Source organism: Scyliorhinus canicula, chromosome 2, assembly GCF_902713615.1.
Source record: "Scyliorhinus canicula chromosome 2, sScyCan1.1, whole genome shotgun sequence".
Lineage (NCBI taxonomy): Eukaryota > Metazoa > Chordata > Chondrichthyes > Carcharhiniformes > Scyliorhinidae > Scyliorhinus > Scyliorhinus canicula.
In genome coordinates this window covers 161,451,148-161,465,260 of record NC_052147.1, presented here as the reverse complement: position 1 = coordinate 161,465,260, position 14,113 = coordinate 161,451,148, and the positions used below count along the sequence as shown (strand labels likewise).

Here is a 14,113-nt window from a genome sequence, read left to right as displayed (position 1 = left end):
TTTCGATTATGTGCTCTATGGCACGGTGAAAAATTTCTGATGCCAAAGTTATGCCAAAAGGCATTCTCAGAAAGCTGTACCATCCAATGGCATATTAAAAGTGCAGTATTTTGTACTTTGCTCCTCTAGCTTTAGTTGCCAGAAACCCTGACGTGTGTCAAACTTCATAAAGGATTGTGCACTAGCCATCTCAGATGTGATTTCCTCACATTTTGGTATTTGGTAATGTTCTCTTTTGATATTCATTAAGATTTAGGATCCAACCATATGCGAATATCGGCATTCTTTTTCTTTACACAGACCACGAGAGTTTACCCAGTCGGTATGTTCTTCTATCTTTCTGATTACTTTTAATTTCTCATTCTGACTAGCTCCTTTTTGAGGCAATCCCAAAGAGGTGCCAGTATTCTTCTTGGTGCCTGTATCACAAGTTTTGCATCCTCTTTGAGTTGTATCTTGTAGGTGAATGGTAGTGTACCAAAACCTGTCAACAGATCACTGAATTTGCTGATAATTTTCTCAGAATCGTTAGAGTGTTGATCCAATCCTTTGTGGATGCTATATACCAACTGCACTAGACCTAATTCTACACAAGGCTGATCACCTAATAATGATTCCAAGCCCTCAAATAGAGAAGAGAATAGGACAGGATAAACTGTGTTCTTCACCACCATACACAGGTCACAAGCACCATAACATTTAATGTTTGAACCATCATAATCACTCCGAGATATTTTGTGATTTCTTCTAATCGGCTGAATTTTTAGATTTTTAAAATCAGTCATGCTGATTAAATTTGCTTTGGCACCAGTGTCTAACTTTAATTTGACCCCTGTACCATTCACTTCAAATTGTAGCAGCCATTTGTCCTCACCAACCATTTATTTTAAATGGATTATCAGTTTGCATTTTGTTTAAGTACTGGAGAATTTTTTTATGTCTCCAAAAATTATTCTTTTCTATTATTATACCAACAAACAATGATGATTCATCACTGGAGACTATGAGCTTCAAATAATAATTCTGAGCAAAGTGATTTTTTTTCTTTTGCACCTGGAACAAAACTTGCCAAATATTGGATACTACCTTAATTTGTGCCTTTGATCATATCTTTTACACAAAAATACTTAATCCTGATCTTCAACCTGCTTGTTGGTGCGTGAGGAGCTGCAGGAACTTTCCAGCCTTTTTTCAGAAGTTTCCCGCCTTTTTGTTGGGAACAGGAGTGATTTCCTCCAAGAAGACACCGCCATTACTGAGAAACACTTTAGAATATTGTGCTGCTAGCTCATGAGCCTGACAAATCTTAACTGTTTGTTCCAAAGACAGCTCCGATTCCCTCAGCAACCGTTCCCTCAGCTTATTTCATTCACACCAAACACAATTTGGCCCCGAATCATAGAAGATTCCACCGCAGACAAATTACAGGTTTTAGCTTCTAACTTTAAGTCAGTGATGAAATGATCCATGGAACCTCCTGTCTTCTGTAAACATGATCTAAACACATAACCTTCATCAATTTAATTCTCTCTGGGGCTGCAATGTGCATCCAATATTCTGTAAACATGATCTAAACACATAGCATTCATTAATTTCATTCTTTCTGGGGCTGCACTGTGCATTAAATTGTTAAAATATTTACTATCTTCATTGTTTGTAACTTTAAACCTATTAAACACAATAATTTATTCAGGTCTTGCCACTGTTAGGAGCATTGCTACCTTAAGCGAATCTGATTAATCTTCTAAAGTTACTGCAGTAGGAAACAAATTACCATGAAATCTTTTGTTGGCTTCAACGATTCCATTCTTGCAGTCTGCAAAATCTTCAAACCTCTGTGGACTTCGTGGCAGGCTTCCTTTTTTCCCCCATGTTTAATACCATCCAACCCTGGTACCATATAATGTTCTTGTCGGATTGCCTGATTTAGATTACAAGAACACTTGTAGCTAAAGCAATAAACAAATTATTAGCATTAACTATGGGTAAACTATATACAAAATAACAGATGAATAACAGTAAGATCAAGGACAAGCAATCTCTCTCTTCAACTTCCTTTAGCCAGCTTCGCTGAGCCATTCATGGGATCGATGTTACTGGTCCTTTCAGACACCCACTCCAAATTGTCGGACAGACATCAGGGCCGGGATTCTCCCCTACCCGGCGGAGCAGGGGGTCCCGGCGTAGCAATGGCATTTGACGCCCGCCAGCCGGCATCGGGGCTGGCCGAAAGGCCTTCGCCGGTTCGTGCATGTGCCAGTGCGTCAGCAGCCGCTGACATCACCACCAGTGCATGCGCGGTAGGGGGGTTCTCTTCCACCTCCGCCATGGTGGAGGCCGTGGCGGAAGAAAAAGAGTGCCCCCATGGCACTGGCCCGCCCACCGATCGGTGAGCCCCGATCGCGGGCCAGGCCACCGTTGCAGCACCCCCGGGGTCCGATCGCCCCGTGCCCCCCCCAGGACCCCGGGGGCCCACTTGCCCCGCCAATCCCACCGCCACCAGAGATGGTTGAAATCACGGCAGCGGGAGAGGCCTGTCAGCGGCGGGACTTTGGCCCATCGCGGACCGGAGAATCGCCGCGGGGGGGCACGGCGATCGGCGCGGAGGGCAAGGCGATTGGTGCGGCGCAATTCCCGCCCCCGCCAATTCCCGGGTGGCGGAGAATTCTGGCCACGGCGGGGGCGGGATTTTCGCCGGTCCCGGGAGATTCTCCGACCCTGTGGGGGGTCGGAGAATTTGCCCCAGATGTCCACTACTTCCTCGAGGGCCACCATGGAAAAACTATGTCAATCATTTAGCACCCACAGGTTATTAAAAATAGGTCAATAGGACCCGTTGATTTGTGAGGAGTTTGAGTCATTGATGCCTGCCAACAGGGTAAGGCACATCTGGACCGCTCCATACCATCGAACATCAAATATTTTGGCGGAGCAGGCACTTCAAACATTCAAACAAGGCATGAGAAAGCAGAATATGGGCTCCCTTGATACAAAGTTCTGGGGGAGGTGGGACCTTTACAAACTGTATGGGTACATGTGGGCCAGACCGGGACTAATGTCCTTGGGGTGGTACTTGCAAGAGCGGTTTAAGAGGGGTTAAACTAATATGGCAGGGGGGTGGGAACCTGTGTAAGAATTAAGAGCAAGGGAATCAAGAACAAGAGAAACAAGACAAAAAGAAGGCAAGGAGAATGAGGTAAATGATAGGCAGAGAAACCAAAGTCAGATTACGACACTGTGAAAAATGGTAGAGATCAGTCAAGGAATGTTAAAAGGCCTGGACTTAAGGTTCTGTATCTGAATGATCGGAGCATTCAAAATAAAATGGATTAATTAGTTGATCAAGTAGATGGAAACGGGTATGATACAGCTGGGATTAGGGAGTCATGGCTTCAAGGTAACCAAAGATACTGACTAAACATTGATGGCTATTTGGTTTTTAGGAAGCACAGATGGAAAGGAAAAGGTTGTGGAGTTGCATTCTTGATGAAAGAAAATATCAATACAATAGTAAGGAAATATATTAGCTCAGGCAATGTGGAATCTGTATGGGTTGAAGTAAGAAACACCAAGGGGCAAAAAACATTCATGGGGTGGTATACAGACCACCAAACTGCAGTGGTAATGTTGGGAATAGTATTAAACAGGAAATCAAAGATGATGATTGCCTGCAGGTGCTCGCATTCCGGGGCATCTCTGACTGTGTCTATATAAACATTTCTGGAACAAGCCTTTCCATTCACCTGAAGAAGGAGCCGTGCTCCGAAAGCTCGTGTTTGAAACAAACCTGTTGGACTTTAACCTGGTGTTGTAAGACTTCTTACTGTGCTCACCCCAGTCCAACGCCGGCATCTCCACATCAGAAAGTAAGGAGGCATGGGATAGTGGGAAATTTGGCCAGTTGGATAACAAACTGGCTAACCGATAGAAGACAGAGAGTTGTGGTGGATGGCAAATATTCAGCCTGGAGCCCAGTTATCAGTGGCGTACCGCAGGGATCAGTTCTGGGTCCTCTGCTGTTTGTGATTTTCATTAACGACTTGGATGAGGGAGTTGAAGGGTGGGTCAGTAAATTTGCAGATGATACGAAGATTGGTGGAGTTGTGGATAGTGAGGAGGGCTGTTGTCGGCTTCAAAGAGACATAGATAGAATGCAGAGCTGGGCTGAGAAGTGGCAGATGGAGTTTAACCCTGACAAGTATGAGGTTGTCCATTTTGGAAGGACAAATCTGAATGCAGAATACAGGGTTAATGGTAGGGTTCTTGGCAATGTGGAGGAGCAGAGAGATCTTGGGGTCTATGTTCATAGTTCTTTGAAAGTTGCCACTCAAGTGGATAGAGCTGTGAAGAAGGCCTATGGTGTGCTAGCGTTCATTAGCAGAGGGATTGAATTTAAGAGCCGTGAGGTGATGATGCAGCTGTACAAAACCTTGGTCAGGCCACATTTGGAGTACTGTGTGCAGTTCTGGTCACCTCATTTTAGGAAGGATGTGGAAGCTTTGGAAAAGGTGCAAAGGAGATTTACCAGGATGTTGCCTGGAATGGAGAGTAGGTCATACGAGGAAAGGTTGAGGGTGCTAGGCCTTTTCTCATTAGAACGGAGAAGGATGAGGGGCGACTTGATAGAGGTTTATAAGATGATCAGGGGAATAGATAGAGTAGACAGTCAGAGACTTTTTCCCCGGGTGGAACACACCATTACAAGGGGACATAAATTTAAGATAAATGGTGGAAGATATAGAGGGGATGTCAGAGGTAGGTTCTTTACCCAGAGAGTAGTGGGGGCATGGAATGCACTGCCTGTGGTAGTAGTTGAGTCGGAAAATTTATGGACCTTCAAGCGGCTATTGGATAGGTACTTGGATTAGGGTAGAATAAGGGAGTGTAGGTTAACTTCTTAATGGCAGCACGGTAGCATTGTGGATAGCACAATTGCTTCACAGCTCCAGGGTCCCAAGTTCGATTTCGACTTGGGTCACTGTCTGTGTGGAGTCTGCACATCCTCCCCGTGACTGCGTGGGTTTCCTCCGGGTACTCCGGTTTCCTCCCACAGTCCAAAGATGTGCAGGTTGGGTGGATTGGCCATGAAAAATTGTCCAAAAGTCTATGATTAACCTAGGACAAAAGTTCGGCGCAACATCGTGGGCCGAAGGGCCTGTTCTGTGCTGTATTTCTCTATAAAGTATATGTTCAAGGAACATCTGTGACTTCAATCTGCATATAGATTTGGTGAGTCAAATTAGTCACAGTACAATAGAGGAGGAATTTTTGGAGTGTGTAGGTATGATTTTCTGGTCCAATGCATTGAGGAACCAAAAACGGAACAGTCCATCGTGGACTTGGAGTTCTGCAATGAGAAAAGATTAGTTGGCAACCTAGTTGTGAGGGAACCCTTGGGAATGAGTGACCATAATATGGTAGAATTCTTTATCATGGTGATCAGTGAGGTAATTGATTCTAAGATTGGGGTCCTGAATCTCAATACAGGCAACTATGATAGTCTGAGGCGTGAGCTGGCTACAATGGACTGGGAAACGTTACTGGAAGGAAAGACAGCAGACAGGCAATGGCAACATTCAAGGAACAAATAGGTGAACTCCAAAGGTTGTTTATTCCTATTTGGCGCAAGAGTAGGAAGGGAACCATGGAAATCCATAACTTACAAAGGAAATTAGAGATAGTATTAGATTCAAAGAAGTGGCATACAAATTAGCAAAAACAATAGACCTGAGAATTGGGAATAGTTTAAAATTCAGCAAAGGCAGACTAAAGGATTGATTAAGAAGGGGAAAATATAATATGAAAGTAATCTAACAGGGAACATAAAAACTGACAGTAAAAGTTTATTGAGAGAAAAGAATTGATAAAAGCTAATGTCGGCCCCTTTCAGTCAGAAATGGAGGAATTCATAATGGGAACAAAGAAATGGCTGAAGAACTGAATTCATACTCTGCTTCTGTCTTCACAAAGGAAGACATGAATAATGTAACTAGTTGACTTGACCAGGGAGAACTGGTGGACATGGTTTATTTAAACTTTCTGAAGGCTTTCAACAAGGTCCCACATAGCAGATTGCTATTTAAAGTTCAAGCACATGTGATTGTAAGTAGTGTCTTGCGATGGATAGAAAGCTGGTTACCAGACAGGAGGCAAAAAGTTGGAAGAATTTTTTTTTTTTTCCGATTGGCAGTCAGTGACTAGTGGAGTACTCCAGAACCCTGTTCGAGGACCCTAACTGTTCACATTATATATTAATGATTTGGACGAGGGAACAAAATGTATTATCTCAAAATTTACAGATGATACAAAGTTGGGTAGGAGGGTGAGCTGTGAAGAGGATGGAGAGATGCTTCAGTGGGATTTGGACAGGGTGAGTGAGTGATTATATGCATGTGCAGTATAATATCGATAAATGTGAGGTTATCCACTTTGATAGCAAAAATAGGAAGGAGGATTATTATTTGAATGGGTGGAAATTGAGAGAGGCGGATACTCAACGAGACCTTGGTGTCCTTGTGCATCAGTCGCTGAAAGTAAGCGTGCAGGTACAGCAGGCAGTAAAGAGGCAAAAGGTGTGCTGGCCTTCATAGCAAGAGGATTTTAGTATAGGAATAGGGATGTTATACTGTAATGATGTAAGGCATTGGTGAGGCCACACCTGGAGTATGATGGCATCTCTGGAGAGTGAAGGGAGAAAACGCTTCGAGTCTTTGACAAAGACTCATCCAGACTCAAAACGTTTGTTCCTTTCTCTCTCCACAGATACTTTCTGACCTGCTGAGATTGTCCAGTACTTTCTGTTTTTGTTTCCGATTCCAGCATCTACAGTAATTTGTTTTTATTAACGTGGAGTATTGTGTGCAGTTTTGGTTTCCTTAAAGGAAGGATGTTCTTGTTATGAAGTGCAGCAAAGATTTACCAGGTTGATTCCTGGGATGGCGGAACTGTCATAAGAGGAGAGACTAAATCAGTTGTATTTGTATTTATTTATTGTCACGTGCACTGAGGTACAGTGAAAAGTATTGTTCCACGTACAGTCCATACAGATCATTCCATACTCGAAAAAAAAAACATAGGGCAAACATAAATGCACACGAGACACAAGCATTGGGTGAAGCATATGGAATATAGTGCTACTCAGTAGAGAAGATGTGTGATGAGATCAAATTACCCATAAGAGGGTCATTTCGGAGTCTGGTAACAGCGGGGGAAAAGCTGTTTTTGAATTTTTCCGTGTGTGTTCTTAGAGTTTCGTATCTCCTGCCCGATGGAAGAAGTTGGAAGAGTGAATAAGCCGGGTGGGAGGGGTCTTTGATTAGGCTGCCCACTTTCCCACGGCAGAGGGAGGTGTAGACAGTGTCAATGGGTAGGAGGCGGATTTGCATGATGGACTGGTGTTCACGACTCTGTGTAGTTTCTTACGGACTTGAACTGAATAGTTGCCATACCAGGCTGTGATGCATTCAGATAGGATGCTTTCTATGGTGCATCTGTAAAATTTGGTAAGAGTGAATGTGGGATTGCCAAATTTCCTTAGCTTCCTGAGAAAATATATGTGCTGTTGTGCTTTCTTGGTTGTAGCGTTGATGTGGGTGGACCAGGACAGATTGTTGGTGATGTGCAGACCTAGGAATTTCAAGCTGTCAATCATCTCCACCTTGGTGCCATTGATGTGGATAGGTGTTCACAATATTTTGGAGAGGAACTCCAGGATTTTCCTCTCTCAGTGACCCCGCTTTTCTGATCCAATCAGATCAGTTGTGTGATCCGTTCCCTGAAGGAGACAGCTCTTACATTTTTTAAACTCTGCCTTCCACTGTTTAGTGCTGGATACAGAATGCAGCAGCATTCCTGATGCCCAGTGTTGTTAAAGTGTTAACGATGGGATCATGGAAGGTGACAGAGAGCCATCTCTATCCTGCAATCTGCCTTTGGTCAGTCTGACCATCGCTCCCAATGAAAACTCCCACATATGGCAGCGAAATACAGGGAGCTGAAAAGGAATAACACAGATTCAGTCTCCCACACTGATCAGTTTGAAAGTTCTCCCTAACTGTAAAGCTATCACATTAACGCACAATGCAACATTTACCCTGGTGATTAAACAATACCCTGTTTTAGTAAAACCCTTTGGTGTTTACAACACCTTGGCACTCGGGTGTGTAACCATTTGTTCAATATTCTGCTGTTAATGCTCACACTATTACAAAATTCACTCTATTTTGGAACATTGTTACTGAATTGCAATCTCACCCTCTATATCTGTAGATAACTGCTACTTGCTTCAGCTGGGTCACACTTCGACGTAATGAGAATTCAAGTGTGGTGATACAATGCATGAACACAAACACCACAACTTCAACACCTGCACCAATCACACCTACATCAACACCAACCTCAACATCAACACCAACCTCAACATCAACACCAACCTCAACACCAACCTCAACACCAATACCAACCTCAACACCAACATCAACACCAACACTGACCTCAACACCAACCTCAACAACTCTAACAACATCAACCAAATCACCACCATTATCATCATCATCGGAAAGTAATGAATCATCATCATCGGAAAGCAATAAATCATCATCGGAAAGCAGTGACTCATCAGAAGAATGCAGTAGAAAGGTAAATCTCTGATTTATTTTGAATTCATTGTTGAAGGAAGTGATGGCCTGCAAAATCATGAGAACAGGTGTGGAAATAGTAGTGAAAATATAGCTGATTTTCAGTATAAAACGTTATGGAAATGGCTCCTGATTATTTTGTGCCTTGGTTAAATTGTCATGACTTTGCACGGTGATTCTATGAAACTACCGCTGAAACAGTCTGCTGCTCACTAATATAAGAACACAAGAAATAAGAACAAGAATAGGTCATACAGGCCCCCACACAATACGACCATCAACAAGATCATGACTCGTCTTTTACTCAAGCTCAATTTTCTGCCCAATTCCCACCAACAAGCTTTCTGTGTCTAGTTTTCGCACGGTTTATGTTACAAGCACCCAAAACCTTGCAGCAACTCTGTGAAAGGCAGGTGAAAGCAGTAGTTTGACACCTTAAAGTCATTGATGAAGCAAAGCTTGCCAGGTGCACTTCACATATTATCTGTCGGGAAACAGACCGTTCTAATTATCCACTGGTCGTACACTGAATTTGGAGGACAACATATGTCCGATATTTTTTGTCCTTTTAATCAACATTGATGAGAAGCTGGGAACTCGGCCGGCATCAAAGTCAGGAGAATAAAACTACTAACTCATTTCTCATTGTGGGAAACACATTTTCCATCATGCCACAATTCCTGCAGATGGCAGGTATGGAAAATCCCACCATCAAGGCGCGTTCTAGAAATCGCTGTGTAAAAAAAAAACTTATTTTCTTTATACTGAAGATATTAAAGTATATAAAAGGAGCAGAAGTAGGCTTTTCAGCCCATCAAACCTGCTCCACCGGTCAATAAATCATGGCTGATCTGATTGTGGTCTTAACTCCACTTTCCTATCTGTCCCCTCTCCCCCTCCCCCATGGTCCTTGACTGCTTTGGGACCAAAAATCTAACTGAACGTTGAATATATCTCTGTGGAAGAGAATTCCAAAGATGAACAACGCTTTGGGAGAAGAAGTTCCTCCTTATCTCCGGTTTAAATGGGAGATCTCGTCTCTTAAAACTGAGCCCCTTAGTTCCCGATTCCGGGTGAGAGAAACACCGTAAGGTCCCCTCAAAATATTGTATCTTTCAATAAGATTATCACTCACTTGTCTGAACGTCAATGAGTACGGACCCAACGTGTTTTCCAAATACGAAAAGTCCCTCATCCCAGAAATCAGCCAAGTGACCCTTTGTGTGAACTGCGTCCAATGCAAGTATATCCCTCCTTAAATAAGGAGACTAAAATTGTACACTCTACTTCAGGTATGCCCCATACAGTTGCAGCAAGACTTCACTATTTTTATACTCTATGGATTTTTCAATAAAGGCCCATGCTGTACCTGCCTGCTAACATTTTATTGATTCACATGTAAGGACATCTTCTGTACTACAGCATTCTGCAGTCTCTCTCCTTTTAAATCATTTGTTTTTCTATACTTCCTACCCAAGTGGACAACCTTATATTTTCCCACATTATTCTCCAACTGCCAACTTAGTTAGTATATAATAATCTTTACTGTCACAAGAAGGCTTACATTAACACTGCAATTAAGTTGCTGTGGAAAGCCGCTAGTCGCCACATTCTGACACCTGACTGGGTTCACTGAGGGAGAATTCAGAATGCCCAATTCACCTAACAAGCACGCCTTTCGGGACTAGTGGGAGGAAACCGGAGCACCCGGTGGAAACCCATGCAGACACAGGGAGAATGTGCAGACTCCGCACAGAAGGTAACCCAAGCCAGGAATCAAATCCAGGTCCCTGGTGCTGTGAATCAACAGTGCTAACCACTGTGCTACTGTGGCTCCCAGTAATATACATATCTATATCCTTTTGCAGACTCTTTGTATTTTCTTCAAAGCTTGCTTTCCCACGTGTATTTTCCTCAATGCTTGTTTTCCTGCCTATCTTTGTGTCATCTACATAATTGGCTGCAATACAACTGACACTTTCATCCGAGTGATTAATATCGATCGCACATATTGAGGTCCCAAGTACTGATCCCTGTGGCACTCCAATAGTTACAGTTTGCCAACCTGAAAATGACCCATTTATCCTGAATCTCCTTTTCCTATTAGTCAATTATCTCTATTCATGCTAATATATCATGCCTAACAGCATGAACTCTTATCCTTCTGCAGTAAACTTATGTAGCACCTTAATCAAATGCCTTTTGGAAATTCAAATACCATACATGTTCCCTTTTAGCCAAAAAGAACTTTCACAATTTGTCAAACATGATTTTCCTTTCACAAAATGGTGTTGACTCTACCTGATTGTACTATGATTTTCTGCCTTCCACTACTTCCTCAATAATGGACTCCAGCATTTTTGACAGATGATAGATTAATCGGCGTATAATTTCTTGCTATTCTTGAATGAAGATGTTAAATGTTTAGCTTTCCAATGCTCTCGGATCTTTCCAGAATCATAAGGAATCTGGAAGACTACATCAGTAAATGATATATTTTACTTTAGAAACATTACAGAAGAGGAGGATCTTGGCGTTGCAGGAGGAAACATGGTTCAAGAAGAAGATGGCTTTGGGGGCGGCAATGGGGGCATTGGGGGTGGCGTTGGTGGAGACATCCCTGGGACAGAAGGAGACGTAACAGACATCAATGGAATCACAACAGGTACAACATGTACAACAACAAAGGAGTATATGGCTATCAATCTGCAGGACGAGGCAATTTGCAAAGCAGAAAAAGTAGGAGAGAGTAAAATATAAATGTAGTAAGTATGACCAGAAATTAGTTTTCACTTTCTATTTGTAATTAATCTCTGGTTGTTGGACCACATACATTTACAACTGATCTGTGTTATGTGAATAAAATCCTATCCAATGTGCCTGTCCAGTTCTTATAACCCTTTATCACCCTTTCATTCAGCTCCCTATTTAACCTATCAACCAGTCTTTCAATGTTGACATGATCTATTCCAGTAATTTCATTCACAGTAATGATGTGGGTTTGACTTTTCTGTACTACTTTGATCTTATCTATTTTTATATGGTCACTTTCCAAACGCTGCCTTTCAAAATCTTTTGCTGTAAGTCAGTTTTCTGAGACTTGGGATCAGAATCTCTTTCTGAACCCTCTCCAGGATTTGAATGTCTCCCTTGTGTCTCAGTGAATAGAACTGACCCCACATTACTCAAACTGTAGTCTATCCTTATCTATGTGACTTAATCATCACTTCCTCTGATTGGTACTTCAGGATGTGAGCATCACAAGTAAAACCAGAAGTAGATGCTCATCCCAAATTGCTCTTGAGAAGATGGTGGTAAGCTGCCTTCTAGACCACTGCAGTCCATGTAGGGTAGGTACACCCACCACAGTGCTGTTGGGGAGGGAGTTTCAGGATTTGACAGTGAAGGAACGGCAATATATTTCCAATCAGGATGATGAGCGACTTGGAGTTGGTGGTGTTCCCATGTGTCTGTTGCTTTTGTTCTTCTAGATGGTAGAGGATGTGTTGTTCCTTGTGTCTGAATAAAGCTCATAGTCTTACAGTTGAAGTAGATGCTTTATTTTGAGTTTGTTCTCTCTCCAGTGTTTAAACTATGTTACATCTGTGCTGCCTGTCTGTGTCCTGCTCCCAGCTGCCATCCTGGTGAAGTGGCCTCTAACTGCCTGCCTGTCTCTATTTATACCTCTTCCATGCTCCCTCTAGTGCTTGCTCAGTTGTATTGCGTCCACATTGACCCCTTGTGTATATATACAGATCACTACACCCCCCTTTTTTTCTTTTACATATTTTCTGTACAGTGGTAAACAAATTGTACAAAACAGTTAAGATTACTTATGATATGTATATCTGTACAAGTGGTGATGATATTGATTATTATACAAAGTCAGTTGATATTCATGAGTCCAACCTGAATAAAAACATTTATGAGTCCAATCTTTATGAATTTGTTCAGTGACTTTTTTTCTTTTTTTTTGTTGACGTGGTGATATTAATATTTCAACTCCTTTGTGAATGTCGTCAGTTTTCTTGTGTGTTAAGTAACCAACAAGTCATCCCGAGTTGTTTGAATGGTCGAACCATGATGTTGACTGACGTGGACTTTTTTTTGTGCTTGCAGTATCGACTTAGTGTCATCTGCCTTGAAAGCTGGTGCGTTTGCTTGTTCTGGAGCAGATGTGAATCCATGAGATTCTTTGTCATGCTATAGAATGTTTATAGTCTTGTCATTGTTTTGCCGTGTGCTGTGGCATTGTCCTTCATGTGCAAAGTTGTACCATGTTGTAGAGGTTGTTGTTTTATTCTGTCGTTTCTGTCTTTGTTGTTTCCGTTGTTGTTATTGTTGTTTTTGTCATGCTTGTTGTTTCTGTTTTTGTTGTTTTCCTCGTTGTTCTTATCATGCTTGTTGACTTTGTTATGCTTCTTGTTGTTTTGTTGTTGTTCTTGTAGTTTTAGTTGTTGCGCTTGTTGTATTTGTTGTTGTACTTGTTTCTACAGTGCTTCTTGTGGTTTTTGTTGTGCTTCATGTTGTTTTTGTTGTTGCTGTTGTTCTTGTTTCTGCAGTGCTTCTTGTGGTTTTTTGTTGTTCTTGTTGCGCTTCATGTTATTTTTGTTGTTGCTGTTGTTGTTCTTGTTTATGCTGTGCTTCTTGCAGTTTTTGCTGTTCTTGTTGCACTCAATGAGTGTTCCGTGTGGATAATTTGAGTAATTGTCACAGTTATTGGTGTGTGTCCTTTGTGGTATCTGTTACATTGAGCGTTTCTTCTAGAGAATGGTGAGAATGATCTGATGTTGCATTGATGTTGGTGACATCAGTCATTTGTGGTGGATTTGATTCCTCTTCTTTGCTTTCTTGGTGCTCCTCTTCTGGAGTCAAATTCTTCATGATTTTATTTTCCTGTTGGTCTTGGTGCTCCTCTTCTGGAGTCAAAATCTTCAAGATTTCTATTGATGTGGTCTCTCTGGACTCTTGGTGCTCCCCTTCTGGAGTCAAAATGTTCCAGATTTCAATTGACGTGGTCTCTGAACTCATGAGTAGCCAGACTCTGATTGCTGAGTGCTTCTGTACAGACAAGCTGAGTTCTGTCAGTCTCGCTGTGATCCTGCACATCCAGTATGTTGATTGTGATCACATTGCCACTGTTTTCACATACAGTGGGTAGCCTTACATTGTCTTCTTGTTGATTATGTGAGCTTGGTAGACTTTCATAGTCAGCTTCTGGTTGCTCAGATGCGGTGGGTAGACCTTCATGGTCATGTTGATGCATAGTGTTCGCCATGGAGTTTGCCATGGAGTGTTTGCTTGCTTCCATTTTGGAATTTGTCAACAAGCTGTCTGTGGAGGCTTGCGTCGCTCTCTCTATGTAGGCTTGTGTCGCTCTCTCTGTGGAGTCTTTCCTCACTCTGTGGAGTCTTTCATCGCTCTCTCTGTGGAGTCTGTCATCGCTCTCTCTGTGGAGTCATGTAATGTTCTCGCTG

The 14,113-nt window shown here is 42.3% G+C and overlaps 1 protein-coding gene across 1 annotated transcript in view; it reads left to right on the top strand.

Moving 5' to 3' along the window:
* LOC119962290 (cell wall protein DAN4-like) overlaps window positions 1-11,951 on the top strand; it is a 37,835-nt gene extending 25,884 nt beyond the window's left edge. Inside the window, exons 4-5 of the mRNA XM_038790278.1 lie at window positions 8,269-8,637; window positions 11,144-11,951. Of these exons, the coding sequence (XP_038646206.1) occupies window positions 8,269-8,637; window positions 11,144-11,389 (615 nt within the window). The 3' untranslated portion in view covers window positions 11,390-11,951. The remainder of the gene's footprint in view (window positions 1-8,268; window positions 8,638-11,143) is intronic.
* The last annotated feature ends 2,162 nt before the right edge of the window (window positions 11,952-14,113 follow it).